This window comes from Rhinatrema bivittatum, chromosome 10 (genome assembly GCF_901001135.1).
Source record: "Rhinatrema bivittatum chromosome 10, aRhiBiv1.1, whole genome shotgun sequence".
NCBI classification, from domain to species: Eukaryota; Metazoa; Chordata; class Amphibia; order Gymnophiona; family Rhinatrematidae; genus Rhinatrema; species Rhinatrema bivittatum.
Genome location: NC_042624.1, coordinates 52,279,040 through 52,297,743, shown reverse-complemented (window position 1 = coordinate 52,297,743; position 18,704 = coordinate 52,279,040). Strand labels below are relative to the sequence as shown.

General features: G+C 41.3%; 1 protein-coding gene across 3 annotated transcripts in view; it reads right to left on the bottom strand.

The window, feature by feature from the left end:
- The window catches only part of NTNG1 (netrin G1), a 512,747-nt gene that overhangs the window by 280,257 nt on the left and 213,786 nt on the right, over positions 1-18,704 (bottom strand). For all 3 annotated transcript variants that reach the window (XM_029618449.1, XM_029618448.1, XM_029618447.1), the window contains exon 3: positions 10,552-11,192. In XM_029618449.1, the coding sequence (XP_029474309.1) occupies positions 10,552-11,192 (641 nt within the window). The remainder of the gene's footprint in view (positions 1-10,551; positions 11,193-18,704) is intronic.

Sequence of the window (18,704 nt, the reverse complement as noted above, 5' to 3'; positions counted from 1 at the left end):
CTGCATTGGATTACTGTAATTTGTTGTATGTTGGACTTCTTTATTCCTCAATTAAACCACTGCAATTGCTGTAGAATTCTGCAGCTAGACTAATTACTGGCACAGGCAGAAATTAACATATCTCATCTGCTCTTGTTAGTCTCCACTAGCTACCTGTTCATTAGAGATGTTCTGGGGAACTGTGCTAGGAACAGGAGCAGTGCAGAACCACCTGGCTGGAGCTTGGATTATCTTCTGCCTAGCCAGTCCCCTTCCACGCAGATTGGGCCCTTGGGTTCTGGGGGTCAGCAGGACTTGGCTTCGGTGATTGAGCATATTGGAAGCTGGAACAGGCTGGACTACACTGGTACAAGGGCTGGAAGCTTGGAACAGGCTGGGCTGGATTAGTACAAGGCTGGTATCTTGGATTAGGCTTGGCTAGACTGTACAAGGCTGGAGGCTGGAAGAGGCTGACCTGTCTGGAGCAAGGCTGGGTAGGAGAAGCAAGGTTGGACTGGGCTGAAGCAAGGCTGGTTCTTTGAGCATGCCCAGGACAAAGATTGGGACAAGATACAACAACACTATACAAGGACAAGACCAATGCAGGGGGGACAGAATTGGACAAGAGCTGGACAAGACAATACTGAACAAGGAACACGGAGGCCCAAAGGCAGCATAGGAGAAGGCCAAAAGGCTGCCAGGCATAAGGTCCTAAGGCCACTAGACATAGGAAAGCATAGTAGGCCACAGAGCAAAGAACAGGAGGACAGAAGGCCCGGAGGTCATAAGGCAAGGAAGGCCTGAGCAGGCCACAGAGCTAGAAACAAGAAAACAGGAAGACCGGGGACACAAGGCTTAGAATGAGAGACAGAAGCCAGGTCAAAGAGCCATGAGTGACTCTATGAAATGACAAGGTAGCTCTGTCAAGGCTGAAATAAATGGGTCTGGAGCTAGGGTGTGGTGTGAACAGTGAGGAGGAGTTTTGGCAATACTGGAGTTGAAGCTTGCTGAGGCTCCCTGGTGGAGAGGAGACTGCACCACAGGCAGAGTCGGGTAGCCAGTAAGGAGACGGCTCAGCTAGCTGGGGGCAGTGCTCACTGGAGACCTCTGTTGGTGGGGAGTTATCACAGCAGCTTGTGAGGCTGCATGACAGATGAATAATGACAGGAGAATCAAGTACAAAGTTGCCATGTTGACCCATAAATTCCTAACTTTAAAAATGCTGCCATGGGCAACTTTAATACTTAAAGCATATGAACCAATAAGAACTCTCCGGTCCTCAAAAAGGGCACTACTTGATATTAACCTATTAAATAGGCAAGACTTCATGCTACTCGAGAATGTGCCTTCTCCACTGCAGCACCCAGCCTTTGGAATTCTCTTCCTATGGAACTCAGTGTGATTGGGTGCCCAAAGCTGTTTAAATCTGCATTAAAAACACATTTTTTAAAGAAAGCTTTTTAAAAAATCTAATTTGGATTATATCTTTCGGCATGAAGTTTTATTGCTTTTGTTTCTAACTCTCAATCCTTGGAGAAATTGTGTTTTACCACACAGATTTTATATTTATTTATAAGCAATATATTAATATGGTTGGTTTTATTTAAATTTTTTTTTTTAGTGGTATTTGTCTTATCATTTCATGTTGGGCTGCGTATGTTGAGTTGTAAGCTGCTTTGGGCTAATGCATTAGCGTCTTATAAATACAATAAATAAATAAATATATTATTCCACCAGTTCGCCCAGTCCTTCTCCAGGCCATCGAGTCTCTCCTAGTTTGTCAGCCTGAATTCCCCCCCAGTTTACCTAGACCTGCACCCCCCAGTCAGTACTACACAATAAACACATTTATTATCATGTACGCCAGATAATTAGCAGGTGTAACAATACATGAGAAAGTTGGAAAAGGTACATGCGTATGTGTCTTTTAAAATACCAACTTACGTGCATACATGTTGGCCCCACTCTGGAATGCCCCAAGACTGCCCCTTTCTTACATGTATATATTTGCATGCAAAAGTGAACATACACGTGTACTTGCAACTTTTTAAAAATAAGGAACATACACATAGCGGACAGTTATGTGCATATGCTAATTTTTGCGCGCACAATGGGGCAGATTTCAAAAAAATGCGCGAGCGCGTACTTTTGTTCGCGCACTTGGCGCAAACAAGAGTACACCGGATTTGAATAGATACGCGCGGAGCCGCGCATATCTTTTAAAATCCGGGATCGGCGTGCGCAAGGCTGCGCAGATTTGGCAGCCTGCGCGCGCCGAGCCGCGCAGCCTGCCTCTGTTCCCTCCACCCTCCCGCATCTTCCCCTCCCTTCCCCAATCTAACCCACCCCCCAGCCCTATCTAAACCCCCCCACCTTTGTTTGAAAAGTTACGCCTGCCTGAGGCAGGTGTAACTTGCATGCACCGGCCGCGCGATTCCCAGGCCCAGGAGCAGTTTTGGAGGCCTCGGCCATGCCCCCGAAATGCCCCTGGGCCGGAACCACGCCCGTGGCCCCGCCCCCAGATGACGCGCCGCCGCGACCTGCCCCGACACGCCCCCCCAGGAAAGCCCCGGGATTTACGCGCGTCCCGGGGCTTGTGCGTGCTGCCGAGCCTATTCAACATAGGCTCGGCGTGCGCAGGGGGAACTTGGGTCAGGTTTTCGGGGGGTATGCGCATATCTTACTCGCATACCCCTTTGAAAATCTGCCCCAATGCTTTTAAAATTCACCTTTAAATGTGTTATGACAGTTTGAAATGCAAATAATTCAGAACATATGCAGTTCCATCTCAAAAATAAAAAAAATAAAGCTTCTCCAAAATAATATTCTCAAGGGTTTTGGCCACAGACAAATGGAAACCCTTTTGCTAACAGGACCCATGATGTTGCTTTTACTGAAATATAATAAAAAGTAGAGAGCTTGACTGAGTCTCCAGTAAGGAAGCATACCAATTAACTGAGTAGAGAATAGAGTCAGCTTTAGTTAGATCCTAGCTCCCCCATGTGCGAGAAATTAATGGTGGAGTCCTAAACTATAAAAACCCAAGGCACCATTTTGAAGGTGTGGATTTTGAGTTGCCTTTCTCAGGGGCAGAATGTTATCATGCTTGCTCCTGCCTTTTGTTTTGTTTTTGGGAAAAGGAGCTTTGGGTTTCTTGGACAGAGATCTGGGATATGGAGTAGAAGAAAAGGTGCCTTTCTCCCGTCTTAACGATTCAAGCTTTTGACCCTTTTTTTGTTGTTGGGGAAGAAATTTATCCACCCTGTTTTTCCTCCTTTTGGGTTATCTTTTGAAACTGGTTTTACTTTTAGCTGAATTCCTTATGTTCTTAAGTCATCTGATGAGAGGGCAGGAGACTCAATAATCCATCAAAGGTTATAATTGGATTGAATTCTTATTCATTCCAGGGAGGAGTTGTGGACTTTAGGAGAAGACCAGTGGCACCATTTTGGTATTGACCACTATAATATCTCCTGAATAGTGAAGAGATTGAACTTGGAAGAAAGAAGCACATTCTGTTCATCTGGAGAAAGGAGTGCAATATGGGATTTTAAGGTGTATCATATTAACTGAGTTACATTTGCCTGCATCCTGAAATTTGGGAGTGAGCATCTAAATTACATTTACAAGTGGCAAGGAGCAGGAATGGACTAAAAGATGCATTAAGCATTACAAAGTCACAGATTTATTGCCCAGACAAATATGTAAATAGATTGGATCACATAAGGAGTTATAAAGAGCCATTTCCACTATTCCATCATCAATTGTCAGTAAAGTCAGAAACCACAATCAGATTATTACTGCTGTATATAAAGATTGTCTTGACAATGCTCAGGACATGGGAGAAAAGCATCTCCACATTCTCCCATCACCCCCTCTTCCCTGCCTGCAGGGAATCTTGGAATTCTGAAAGATAGAGAGAGAAAGAGAGGAAGAGAGAGAGAGAGAGAGAGTAAGAGAGAGAAAATGAGGGAGGGACAAGAACTGTATGGGTGGTCCATGGACTCCTCAGTGAGGGCCTTAGCCCAGGGGTTACAATAATGATTGCATTGTGCTTCTAAGAAAGGTACAGGGGTAACCTGTATGGAGCAGCGTTTACAACCTTAAACAAAAAGCATGAGGCTAAACTGCATGAAGCAGAAGTTACAATCATGGATTGTACATGGATACATGGATAAAAAACACAGATTCTATCAACCAAATCAACAACCCTACCTATACAACCTTTTCAATCCCCAGATCAAAAAAAAAAAGTGTGGAGGAATTATGTTAATCATCAAAAAAAATCTACATATGAAACTAATCCCAATAAAAATATGTCCCCCCTTTGAAATTGCACTATTCCACTCGGCAAAACAAATCTGCCTAGTATACTGCGCCCCATGCTCTTTAGACCAGAACTGTTCCCCATTAATAGAATTCATGATCATCAACTTAACACCTAGTAAACCAATCATTATTCTAGGAGACTTCAACATACACATGGCACCCTCCCCCACTCCCCCACATGTGCAACAATCACAGATGCTCTATCAACCCTAGGTCTAAAGCAAATCATCAATGGCCCAACACAGAAAGCAGGACACACCCTAGACCTCATCTTTATTAATACCGATACCTGGTCAACATACCAAACAAATATAACTGAAGTCCCCTGATCTGATCACTCTCTAATTCAGTCCTTCCTGACCTACAACTCTAAACTTACAATGGAAAAAACATCCCAATGACGATCACCTACCATCCTCCCTTTGATATTGAAACACTTCAACAAAAATTACAATTAGAACTAACAAACATAGACCTAACGAACTCTGAAATGGCCACAACTTCCTGGATCAATATCACTAAATCTATCTCAGATAACATAAACCCCACCATCATAAAGACAATAAACAACCCAAAACATAAAAACCAATGGTACAACGACAGCGTAAGAACAGCTAAACGTGAACTCAGAAAAAAAGAGAAAACCTGGCGCAAGAACAAAGCAACCCCACTCCTCACTGCCTATCGAACTCACCTAGCCTACTACAAAAAACTAATCCACAATGCAAAGAAAGAATTCTACTCAACCAAAATAAATAAATACCAACATAACCCCAGAATGCTATTCTCCATTGTGAAAAATCTCACCAATTCCTCTAATGAGCCAAGAACACCACCCAACATTAATAAAAGCAATGAATTTGCAGACTTCTTTAGTGAAAAAATCAAGAACGTAATAAATAACAATCTCAGTAGAAACACTCAAAGCACAAAATTACTGCCCAAACTAACAACAAACTGGTCAAACTTTGACCCGGCCTCCTCACTGGAAGTCCAATCAATCATCAAAAGAATGAATCCAGCAAATTACCCCATCGACTGCATTCCCATACCAACAATCAAAACGATCGAGCCCTCAATAACGAAAACAATAACTGACATTGTAAACCTATCCCTCACTCAAGGAAACTACCCTCAATGTTTAAAATCTGCAATAATTAAACCCATATTAAAAAAGAACAATCTAGACCCAGAAAACCTACTAAACTTTCAACCCATATCCAACCTATCATTCATCGCCAAAATCATCGAGAAAATCGTCCACTCCCAACTCATTGACCACCTAGAAAGGAACAACATCCTAGACCATACACAATTTGGTTTCAGGAAAAACCTAAGCACTGAAACACTACTCCTCTCATTAACTGACACCGTACTCAGAGGATTCGACAACGGCCAAAGCTACTTGCTGATTCTCCCGGACTTATCAGCAGCATTTGATACAGTAAACCACTCAGTCCTTCTCGAATGGCTAGCTGAAATAGGAGCAACTGAAAAAACCTTACAATGGTTCTCATCTTACCTATCACTCAGAAGCTACCAAGTACTATTCAACAACACCCTCTCGAAGAAAATAAACCTCAACACAGGAGTTCCACAAGGATCAGCACTATCAGCAACACTCTTCAATATTTACCTCCTCCCAATCTCCTACCTGCTAGATAACCTTGGTCTGACCCACTTCCTATACACCGACGATACACAAATACTAATCCCAATTCATAATACACTGGAAGAAACCTACAAAAAAACAGCAATGTATCTCGCCGAAATTAAACAGCTACTAACCAATTTGAAACTCATAATAAACATTGGCAAAACAGAAATAATCATGCTAGACAGAAAAAACAGCACCTCACCCCCACAACCACTCAAAATCAAGAACCAAAATGCAACAATCTCTCCAGTCACGCATGCTCGCAACCTAGGAATCATCATGGACGGTGAACTATCGTACAAGATCCACATCACTAACAAAATCAAGGAAGGATACCACAAATTACACTAAGACGACTTCCTTTCCCCAGATGACTTCAGAACAATATTACAACTACTCATTTTCTCCAACCTTGACTACTGCAACTCCTTACTATTCGGCTTACCATTCGCCACCATCCATCTGCTCCAAATCCTACAAAATGCAGCCGCCAGAATTCTAACAGGAATTAAAAAACATGATCATATTACCCCAATTCTCATATCCCTACATTGGATCCCAATAAAATATCGTATAGAATACAAAATACTAACATTCTACACAAACTAATCCTTGGACACCAAACAGACTAGTTAGGCAAATCAATTGAACTCCATGCCCCAAAACGAGACCTCCAATCATCCAACAAAGGCCTCCTGAAAATTCCACCCACTCGAACCACACAACTAACCACAACTCGAGAAAGGGCCATATCCATCGGAAGCCCCAAACTTTGGAACACCCTTCCAACTGAAATCAGAACACAACCCAACCTATAAACCTTCAAGAAGCAACTGAAAACCTGGCTATTCACCAGAGCCTATCAAAACATACTCTGACAACTTTACAGCTAGACACCTACCTCTCTCATCCAGAAGAACCTTGACAACCTAACCTGCACCATGTGAACCTCACCCCTCCATCTTTCACAGCCATACGAACTTGTATATATATATATATATATATATATATATATATATATATATATATATATGACTAACCTTATCAGTAATATAACTGTATTTTAACCAAAATGAATACGCTAATCCATTAACATACCCTATCCGATCGAATATTGTGAACCGATATGATGGAGAAACCGAATGACGATATATAAAACTCGATAAATAAAATAAAATAAATAAATAAGCAGATGGCATGTGGGTAACCTGCATGGAACAGAAGTTACAACCCTAAACATCTTGCTGGGCAGACTGGATGGGCCATGTCAGACCTTTTTCTGCTGTCATTTACTATGTTACTCTGTTAAAGGTGCAGTTTTAGAATCTAGGTCATTAGCAAGTCTTGTAGACTAGCCAGCAGGCAGCATATCTCACTAAACCAGAATGTTGCACATCACTCTGCAGTCTTCCTTTCTATCTGGAGCACTGGGATACAAATAAACATATCAGCAAGAGTTTCAGCATGTAAAGCCTGCAGCCTCCTGGGCCTAAGTGCTCCCAGCATTGGGTTTAAAGGCTTACTGAGGGCAGAGACTACGGAGGAGATGAACATGTGCTGAAGAAACAAAAGGCCTAAAAAGAAGCATTTCAGTCAGAACAGTAAAGACTCGCTTCATCCACCAGAGTAGGATTACATATCAGATAACCGCTTTGTAATGGAAGCCTGACTCTGATAACTGTGGGGATTTGTGGACATGGCTCGCCCTCAGACAAGTTCTCGGCACGGATGATACATGCTACAGACTATTTCTAAGAGGAGCTCTGGAAGTCTTTCATTCTGTTTCTGTAAGCTTCTATTAGTTATTACTATACAGTGATGTGAATTTTTTCTAGTGCATGATGAAGCCAGTGTGGATGAAATTTACAGACTGGCTAAAATATACATATTAGAGGACCCAGTTATACATTGGCCAGGAAGAAATGGTAGGCACTTTCGACAAACTTAAAAAGATGAGCAATCAGGGGTTTACAATCTTAGGAAGGCCAAGAGAATTCACTAATAGTGTAGCTGCATGTACTGGTGATACTAACATTCAGGATCTGGGATTAGATGAAACATTTATTAACAGAATATCAATTGTGCAATCAAATTCATTCAAATAATATGCAATGCTTGATTATTTGTACTGAATTATAAAATGCAACAGTTGGGGGAAGTCATTCCAGATTTAGGGTGTCCCTAAATCCAAACTCTTGAAAGCTGGGAGGGTATGAGAGAGGATGGACAGCTGTACATGTGTCCTGTTTCTTTTAAACTTGTCACTATCAGAGGCAGAGTAAGGGGCTAGATGAACATTTTGGACATCCAGTATGGCAAATCTTATGTTCTTACTAATAATGTAAGGGAGCACAAATGAAGGTGAGATCAGGTAGTGCAGCCTACTGATCTTCTACCTTAGTTTTAAAATGCTAAGGAATAAGAGGCAGCATTAATAAAATAATGATCATGAAAAGATATGCAATAAGCTATGTTCTATGCTCCATGAGTTGGATACCCCAGGGTTTCTGCTAAGAAGCAAACTTTGCTGCATGGAAAATAAATGACTGTAATATTTCTTCAGCTGCTACACAGAAACGTCTGTCCATTAGAGAGCAGTTGACAGCATCTGAAACTTATACTAGACACTGTGACTCTCACAGTCTGCCACAATTAGCTAAGTGGCAGAGAGAGAGAGGAGTTGAACATCCTGACCTAGTATAATAAACTGGGAAAAGTTTCCAATTCTAGGTCAGTGCCATTGGATGAAGTCCTCTTATCAGTGATAAAAGAGGATTTATGCACATTGTCTTTCCTGTACGAGACCTGCACAGAAGCAGAGTGGTTCTGGGAACAAAACGGGGAGCGGGCTGATAGTTTTAAGCATGGTTCACACTGAGGCCCCGATTCACTTTGGTGTTTCTCGCATTCTCTGTCTATGGGAGAAATAACCTTGGTAAATCAGGTTCTAAGACACTATTAATGGAGTATCACTAGCACAGGTATGTTTGGCTAATTAAAATTAAAATCCCCTTTCCTTTATCAGGAGATATGAGTTTAAACTTTCAGAAAGCTACGCCTGCCTAGCCACTTTCATGCTTAACAATCTAAATCACAATGTCACAAAATAAATGTCACTTAATGTCAATGAAAATGTCAAATGTAAAACAGAAAGTCCATGCTGCACTGTAAACCATTGTGATACCTCTGGTGAACATCGGTATAGAAAAGCAAATAAATAAATAAATAAATACATCCCCATGAAGGCCTCACACTGACGCCCATAAAGTATGCACAGACTGCTGAGGGATTCAGGACAACTGGGACAATTATACATATGGGTCTGTAATCATTATGAATGGTGAACATATGTAATTCACAAAATCTATACGAAATACAATGTACTAGGACAAGGAAATGGGGCATACGAACAAGACCAAACATGGGGGTAACAGAGCCAAGCAACAGGCAAGTTGTTACTCTGAGACATCTTGCTAGTAACTGCTGCTTTAAGAAGGAACAAGTTAGTGCACTTACGGGACCTTACTGGAGCCTTTGGTGGATGCTCTAATCTTCAGAAATCACATCAGTGCTACTACAAAAAGGTCTAAAATGCAGAGAAATGGCTTTCAAAAGTTCCATGTAGGTTTATTCCAAATGTGCAACTACGATAACCCATTAAATAAGCTTTTCTTTTTATTGTCTGCTTTCTGAATATGAAAAGTTCAGAAAATTTGGCACCTGCAGCCAGGGCCGGTGCTTCCATGAGGAAAACTAGGCGGCTGCCTAGAGTTGCTAAAATGTTGGGCATGGCAAAATCCCACCAGTGCAAGGCCCAGAGCCAACACTGCCGAAAAAGGGAGCACTGTGCTGGAGCCACTGCTGCTGGAAGGAGGGGGCGCTTGGCTGAGGCTGTAGCCAAAAGGTAAGGTAGGGGGAAGGTTACACAACTAAAGGCCTCCATTTTCCACTTGAAATGTCTCCCTAACCTACTCTGCTTCCTTTCAGAAGAGTACAGGGAATCAAAAGCAGGGAAATGACTGTTACAAATCACATTTCTGGCTGTTAAAACAAATGAAATATGTGTTGGATTTAAAGCAGCAATGCTATTTAGGATGCTCAGAACATTAACTTGTAGTTTTCCTATCTCTACTGCATCTTTGTTATTCTAAGGTTTCTTTTCTTTTTTGGGGGTCTAATACATTGCTTGTCCTTTACTTGTACAGATTTTCAGAAGCTGCATGCATATGTTTTTATAGACACACACCGCCTCATTTTAAATTCTCCTGAGGCTGCTCCAGCTATCCAGGTTTTATTTGTATCTTTGTGATGAAGTCTGCATAAAAGTCTGATACGGAGCAGGACAGATTTTCTTAGACTCATAAAGGAGGAAGCTGATTGAGTAAAAGGAGCTTCCCCAGAACTAAACAATGATTTCAGAAATAAAAATAAAGATCAGCATAAGGAAAGATTTTGAGACGTGGTGTGCTAACCTTTTGGATAGTAATGTGGCTTTAATACATCTGGGTCGCTTTTAAACACTAGAATTACTTATTATCCATTGCCAGTGGAGTGCCCTGTGTCCATGAGATGAATGTAGCTCTTACCTTCCATGTATCTTTATGTCCGATATTGCATAAAAGTAGCGCGCCAAGTTTTGCTCGTCAACAAATGTTGCCCCGGTTGCTGGTTTCAGGAGCCTGATCCTCAGGTCCGTGACAGTAAAGAAGTCCCGCAGGTTCTTTGTTGTGTCCAGCTGGCTATAGAGGGAAGCCATATTATGCAGGCGAGGCCCCGCAAACACTGCAAACCTGTCTTTGATCTCAAAGGAGAGCGTTTTAGCGTGTGCTGCATAGCCAGTTGAGTATTCTTCCGTGCAAATAATGTCCAGCACCGTGGGGTGAGCTAAATCCCTCACCGATTTTGGCTCCATGCGGAAAGCATCCAAGCAGTCTGCGGCATAAAACTGGTAGGGCTGCCATGTCCGACCGTAGTCCAAGGACTTTTCCAGGATCATTTGCTCCGGACGCCCAGATTCAAATGTAATTGCTATGTTATCTGTTAGTTCGATAGTCTTGTTCCAGGACAGGGTGATGTTAATGTGAAGGGGCCTAGGGTAATCTTTCCACGTGATGGACTGCCAAAATGTGGAAGGGTTTCTCCCTTCAAAATCAAACATCAGGTCAGTTGGGTGTGCCAGTTCAGGGGTATTTGCATCACATTCATTATTGCACATGTAGGGATTCCCCTAGAGAAAGAAAAGAGAAACAAATGATTGTTTTAATGAGCAACTTTTACCAAGGACGCAAAGTATTACAACCCTGCTAGCTTCGAACTGGAAGGGGTGCCCTTCATTCCCCTTTTCCACAAAAAAGAAGATAAAAAGAAAAATCCCTGAAACATTCTGTGGGTCTACTGAATCCAGACACAGTTTATTTTAGAAAACCTTGAGGTCGAAATTCAGCTGCGGAGTGGCTGGTAAGTTAGCCGGATATAGCTATCTGGCTACCTTAACGGGGATATTCAGCAGCGTGACTGTGCCACTGAATATCCCCGGCTATCTTAAAGTTAGCCAGATATACTTATTTAAGATAGCCAGATAAGTATAGCCAGTTGCGCCACAGGATAGCCCTATGGTGCGACGAGAGTTAGCCACATAAGTTAAGCGGCTAACGCTGCATATCAGCCGCCTATCTTACGCGGCTAACTCTGCTCAGTCCGGAAGCGCCTCCCGCCCACCCCTGGAATGCCCCCGGCTAAATTCTAGTTATCTATGCGCATAAGTCATCAAGTGGCTAGAATTTAGCTGCAAACGGCTTTGAATATAGCCGGATAGCCATTTCGGTGAAAAACTTTTCAGTTATCCATCTAAATAGTTTTTGAATATCAACCTCAATATTACCTTTTTCAAATTTCCATCGTATTTACCTAAAACATTTCCCAAAGCAGACAGTTTACCTTTCATTTTTGAAAAAAAAAAATGATTAGTATTTAAAAATATGGGTTGAATTAACTGATCATCTTTTCTAAACGCATGGGTGGTACATTTTAACTCCTGAACACCAGGCATGTTTTAAAATTCCATAGAACCCTATCGAAGTAACACAGGTTTATTGAAAGCTCAAAGTTGAATTTTAAAAGCCCGGCGCACACCAAAATAGGGAGCTGCGCGCTGACCAATTTTTAAAAGCCGCCCAGATAGGCGCATATCTCCGCTGCATGCGCATCTCACAAAATTTCAAAAAGAGGCGTGGTCCGAGCAGAGTGTGGGCTATTCAGGGCATGGCCAAGAGACATGCGCGTATCTACTTACACACCCTGGCACGGATCCCGGTCCATGCAGCGTAAGCTGCTGTGGAGGAGGTGTAAGTTAAAAAATAAAAAGAAAGAGCCATTTCTGACAGATGTAAAGGATCTGGGTAACTAAGGGGAATGCAGGCTAGCAAATCAGGGGGGTCTGGAGGATGCAGCTGTTAACTGGGCGAACTGGTGAAACTGGCAATGGCATGGACGCATGCTGCTTTTAAAATTCCCCGACGTATGCGGCAGAGGCGGGATTGCGTCCATTACCTGCTATTACCTGCTATTACCTGCTATTAAGTTCACTTAGAGAATAGCCACTGCCATTAGCAATGGTTACATGGAATAGACTTAGTTTTTGGGTACTTGCCAGGTTCTTATGGCCTGGATTGGCCACTGTTGGAAACAGGATGCTGGGCTTGATGGACCCTTGGTCTGACCCAGTATGGCATTTTCTTATGTTCTTATGTTCTTATGCGTCTAGGTGTGCGCCCACTTAAAATTAGGCGCACATGTGTGCACGCCCATGCTATTTCATAATACGCATGCATATGTGCGCGCAAGTTACACAATTGCTGTGTCCCTGGCTGCGCGCCGACGGACATGCACTAATGTGCGCCATTTTGAAAGTTACCTTCTTAAGGCGATGTACTTTACAGTAAGTTCTCTATGATATGTTTACCCAGCTAAAACACAAAAAGTCAGCTAGGGTGAAAGTTTACTCATAGATGCAGTTAAAGTGCAGGGCTATAACCTTCAGGAGAACATAATTCCATATGAAGTTATTTTCTATTAAATGTAGGACTATTTATACATGTCATGGAAGCATGTATTCCCTCCCCAGTGGTATGCTAACACATCCCCTCCCACCCCCACCCACCTAGTGAGCTTATAAAGGAGTTTGCTCTTTTAGGGAGTTTCCGGATAGGCCTAACAGGGGTTTATAGGAGAGCCAGGTAAGCAGTAGGGCTGTATGCAAAATTCTGAGCTGAACGCAAATCAGGCACATTGCATCTGGCTTTGGGTATAACAGATTTTTCGGATTTTCTCAGATTTTCTCAGATTTCCTATGGATTCATGGGAATTGACATTAAAACGGACCACTACAGATCACCATGACTTTGGAGAATTTGCTCAAACTTCAATGAAGATTTACAGATTCAAGGATCCAGATCATATTTTTTTGGTGGGGGTGGGATGGGAGAATCAGAAAGCTTGCCAGACTACGTTGATGAACTGTGAACTTCTTGCAGATTCAGCATCTAGGGCATGAATTAAAAAAAAAATAAAATGTACACATCCATAGAAGCCAATGTATTAACTTACAGCATTTTCCAATGGTTAAGCAGCCATTTTGCAAAAATTTGCTATGAACTAATCTGTATATCCATAGCTCACGTTCGTGTGAAATGTTCCACACATTTCCATGGCCAGGAACCTTGAACATACCCAGCCATGCAACAAGTGAAACATTTCTCTTGCTGGTGGTATCATTAGGGGCTGCCAAGTTTTAAGGAAGCCCTATGGCTTTAAATGGACCACATGATCTCTCACCCCCTTCCTGCCACCCCTGAAATAACAAATCCCTGGTGGTGCTTGTGCTAGTGGTACCACCAACTACTTATAGGCCAAAAAAGTTAAAATCTGCAGAGCTTGCAAACCTCTGCCTCGTTAAGTCCTGTCCCTCGCCTCCTCTAAAAAACTGAGTATAATACTTAGGTTGCCCCCAAAGCTTATCCCATAGCTGGGGGGCTCTTCTGGGGACCAAAAGGAATATCCACTCGCTTCTTTCCTTATGGCATTATTTCCCAAAATGACTTCAGCTAACTGGTTAACCCTATGCACTAGGAGCACATTGGGTTAGCCAGCACCATTTTACTGGGGCAGTAGGTGTGGGCATTGCTCCTGCTGCTAGAACACCATGTCCAGCTATGGGATAAGCTTGAGATGGCTAAGGGAGGGCTTCGGAAGCGTGGAGCTCCAAGTATCATAAGGAGCTTAAGGAGCCCCCATGGCTTTAACTTTTCTGGCTCATGAGTGGCTTTAAGGTCATAGGGGTGGGAAGGGGAGATGGAATGCATGAACATGTGCCAGTTTGCATGATTTGGCCTTCCCTAGGCTGGTCACTTTTGAGGTATAGTTATTTTTTTTGTGAGAATAGGCCACAAAGATTTTTATGTATCCGTTTATGTTAAATTTCCCAGTAGTGAGCTGTTTTGCTTGATTTTGCATCACAGCAACTCATTTCTGGACAATTTCAAAAAACATTTCTACTTGGCAAACCACTTTATTTATTTATTTATTTATTTATCGTTTTTCTATACCGACGTTCGTTTATTACCACAAAGCCCACTTTTGCAAACTGTTTTTGCAGAGTTTTGTGAAACATTTCACTTGAAATACCCTCACTTTTGTGCTCTTGGGAGTATATGGGTGTTTTGCTAAATGTTTCATGCAAGAACCCATTTTGTGAATATGCTTTGCAGTTTAGTATGTCATTTTCATAGTAAGCAGTAGAAGAAAACCCCATAATTCCGTTGAAATAATTAAGGAACTACTTCTGGGGGCACATCATGTAATGTTTTAGTGCTTTACATCCACTCTGCTGCTATATAAGATTGATGATATGTAATAATAATTTTATATGTAATGAACTAACCTTCAAACCCCAAACTTTCTTTCAATATGAGGGTTTGCTGCAATGATGTTTGTAGCCAATATATTATTTCGCGACTACTGTAAACCGTTCTGATGGAGAAACCAAATGATGGTATATAAAACACATTAAATAAATAAATAAATAAATAAATAAAATTAATAATTATGAAGTGACATTGCTCAAGAGCAGTGACATCCTATATTGTTAAACAGTAGAGATGCATGAACAATTCAAGGTCAAGTGAATTTCAGCCTGATTAGAGCTCACCAGAATTTTTTAATTTTCCCCAAATACACTGAAGAAATTCATAAAACTTTTACTAATGGATCTGGAAAAAATTTGAAAGAAATATGAAAAATTTGATTCTGACTTTTGAAAATTCCAAACAGGAACTACAATTTTAATGAGATCTGTGTTGGAGGTTGGCACATCTCTATAAAACAGAAGCAACAATGTCATAAAATATCATAAAGTAAATTAAAAGACACCCAAAGATATAGTTGGATAGATGTAATGCTTTTATAAGGATAACGAAAGTTTAAAGATGTAAGTTCTTTGGACATCTAACACCCCTTCCTCGGGTATTGCCTTCAGCTATGTGCAATAAAGCAAGTTCTCTGGAGATAGCAGAACAAATTAGCCATAACATGTGGATAACATAATCTGATGGCACCAATATGAACCCAAGTCTCAGAGCTCAGGAGTTTCTGCTTGTGCCTACTGCCTCATGACCCCATCAATCTCTAGAGCTTAAGCTTTAATAAGGTAGTTGACTCTCTAGGGAGGTAGACAGGTAATTAAGTATGACTAATTCATCCTGCTGTCTAAGGACAACCCTGTTTACAGATGAGAACATTTGCCTTTCTCATCGAAAAGCAGGCATGAATTAGCCATAAGAACATAAGAAATTGCCATGCTGGGTCAGACCAAGGGTCCATCAAGCTCAGCATCCTGTTTCCAACAGAGGCCAAAACCAGGCCACAAGAACCTGGCAATTACCCAAACACTAAGAAGATCCCATGCTACTAATGCAATTAATAGCAGTGGCTATTCCCTAAGTAAAATTGATTAATAGCCATTAATGGACTTCTCCTCCAAGAACGTATCCAAACCTTTTTTGAACCCAGCTACACTAACTGCACTAACCACATCCTGTGGCAACAAATTCCAGAGCTTTATTGTGCATTGAGTGAAAAAGAATTTTCTCCAATTAGTCTTAAATGTGCTACTTTCTAACTTCATGAAATACCCCCTGGTCCTTCTACTATCCGAAAGTGTAAATAACCGATTCACATTTACTCGTTCAAGACCTCTCATGATTTTAAAGACCTCTATCATATCCCCCCTCAGCCATCTCTTCTCCAAGCTGAACAGCCCTAACCTCTTCAGCCTTGCCTCATAGGGGAGCTGTTCCATCCCCTTTATCATTTTGGTTGCCCTTCTCTGTACCTTCTTCATCGCAACTGTTTCTTTTTTGAGATGCGGCGACCAGAATTGTATACAGTATTCAAGGTGTGGTCTCACCATGGAGCGATACAGAGGCATTATGACATTTTCTGTTTTATTAACAATTCCCTTCCTAATAATTCCTAACATTCTGTTTGCTTTTTTGACTGCTGCAGCATACTGAACCGACGATTTTAAAGTATTATCCACTATGATGCCTACATCTTTTTCCTGGGTGGTAGCTCCTAATATGGAACCTAACATCTTGTAACTACAGCAAGGGTTATTTTTCCATATATGCAACTTGTCCACATTAAATTTCATCTGCCATTTGGATGCCCAAGCTTCCAGTCTTGCAAGGTCCTCCTGTAATGTATCACAATCCACATGTGATTTATCTACTCTGAATAATTTTGTATCATCCACAAATTTGATAACCTCACTCGTCGTATTCTTTTCCAGATCATATATATATATATATATATATATATATATATATATATATATATATATATATATATATAAGCACTGGTCCCTGAGGCACTCCACTGTTTACCCTTTTCCACTGAGAAAATTGATCATTTAATCCTACTCTGTTTCCTGTCTTTTAACCAGTTTGTAATCTACGAAAGGACATCGCTTCCTATCCCATGACATTTTAGTTTTCTTAGAAGTCCCATATGTGGGGATTCTCAATCTGAGAGTTGTTTAATAGATCAAATACTTAAAAACAACCTGGACCCACCAAGTAAAGAGTGGACTACCGGGTGAACAGAAAGGACAGGCATGCTTGACCAAAGTTACAGTTTCTTTAGGACTTGTTGTATAGATAGAATTCGGACATGAAGGTGTGAAAAGTAGCAGCTATGCAAATGTCTTCAATAGAAGTGGCCCTGAGATCAGCCACAAAAGCTGCCATGGCTCTCACTTGATGAACCTTGACAGAGTTTGTAATTTGTAAGTCAGCCAGTGCATAATAGTATGCTAGATATTTGGATAGAGTTCATCTATTGGGATCAGTTGAGAAGCTTAACAGTGAGGTTGAGTCCTCATTAGGTAATATTCCAAGGCTCTCTTACAGTCCAAGGAGTGAAGCACTGATTCTCATTTTCATGCATATGATCTTGGAAAAAATGTATATAGCACAATAGCTTGGTTAATGAAGACCACAGACCCCCCACTTTTGGAAGGAACATGGTGTGTGAGTTCATAGAACCACTCTTATGAAAAAAAACTGGTGAATATGAAACCAAAGGGCCTGATTTTAAAAAGCATTTACTTGAGTAAACACACTTTTCTTAAATGGACTTTTGAAAATTGCTACAATATATGCCATTGAGTTTTCCATAGGATTTACTGAAATAGGTGCACTTTATTCGAGTAATTGGCTTTTGAAATTGCTATAACAGTATGTTACATTTGCATGCATAACTCCTTTGAAAATTACCCCTAAAGATTGTAGATCATTTATTCTTTGTGCTGAAGTGATGGACATAAGAAGCAACACTTTCCAGGTGAGACATTTCAAGACCACAGACTTGGGATATTTGAAATGAGGTTTCATGAGATGAGATAGGACTACATTGAGTTCCCACTGTACTGCAGGTTTATTGACTGGAGGTTTGGAATTCATAGTCCTTTCATGAATTTTAATACCAAGAGGTGGAGAGAGATCAGAGCTTCTTCTATTTGCTGGTGATATGCCATAATGCACTGAGATGAATGACTGAAAAGGTGCTAAAGCCTGAGGACAAGAATTAGATTAGGTACTGAAGCAAGTCTCTTGGGCCACAGGAGAAGGAATCCATCTGGCTGGTCCTACATTATATGAAGAACCCCTTCCATTTGAAAATGTAGGATCTTCTGGTTGAAGGTTTCATGGCAGAAATCAGAACATGTTCCATTTCTTTAGGGACAAATAAGGAGGCGACTAATGTACACTCAACATTTCCATCATGGTGGCCAATGATAGAATATTTAGATGGCAGAGCTTGCCTTCCTTCTGTGTGATGAGAGTTGGAAATGTTCTTGATGGAAAAGGAGACTGAACTGACAGATGGATGTGATATGGATATCGCAGTTACCATAACCATGCTGGTGCTACAAGGATTATCCTTGCCTGGTCAAGGACCTTCTGGACAGTCCTGGTAGACAGAAGAATTGTGTGTATGCACAGATGCTTCAATCTAGCACAAAAGCTTTGGGAGTTGATTTGTAGCTGCTTGGATGCATAGAGTAGAACTTTGACCTTTCTGTTGTCTTCTGAGGTGACCGTATTGATCACCAGTCTTCCCCAACAACTGAATAAGGCATGTATGATTTCTGTATTTAGAAACCACTTGAGCAGTTTCATCA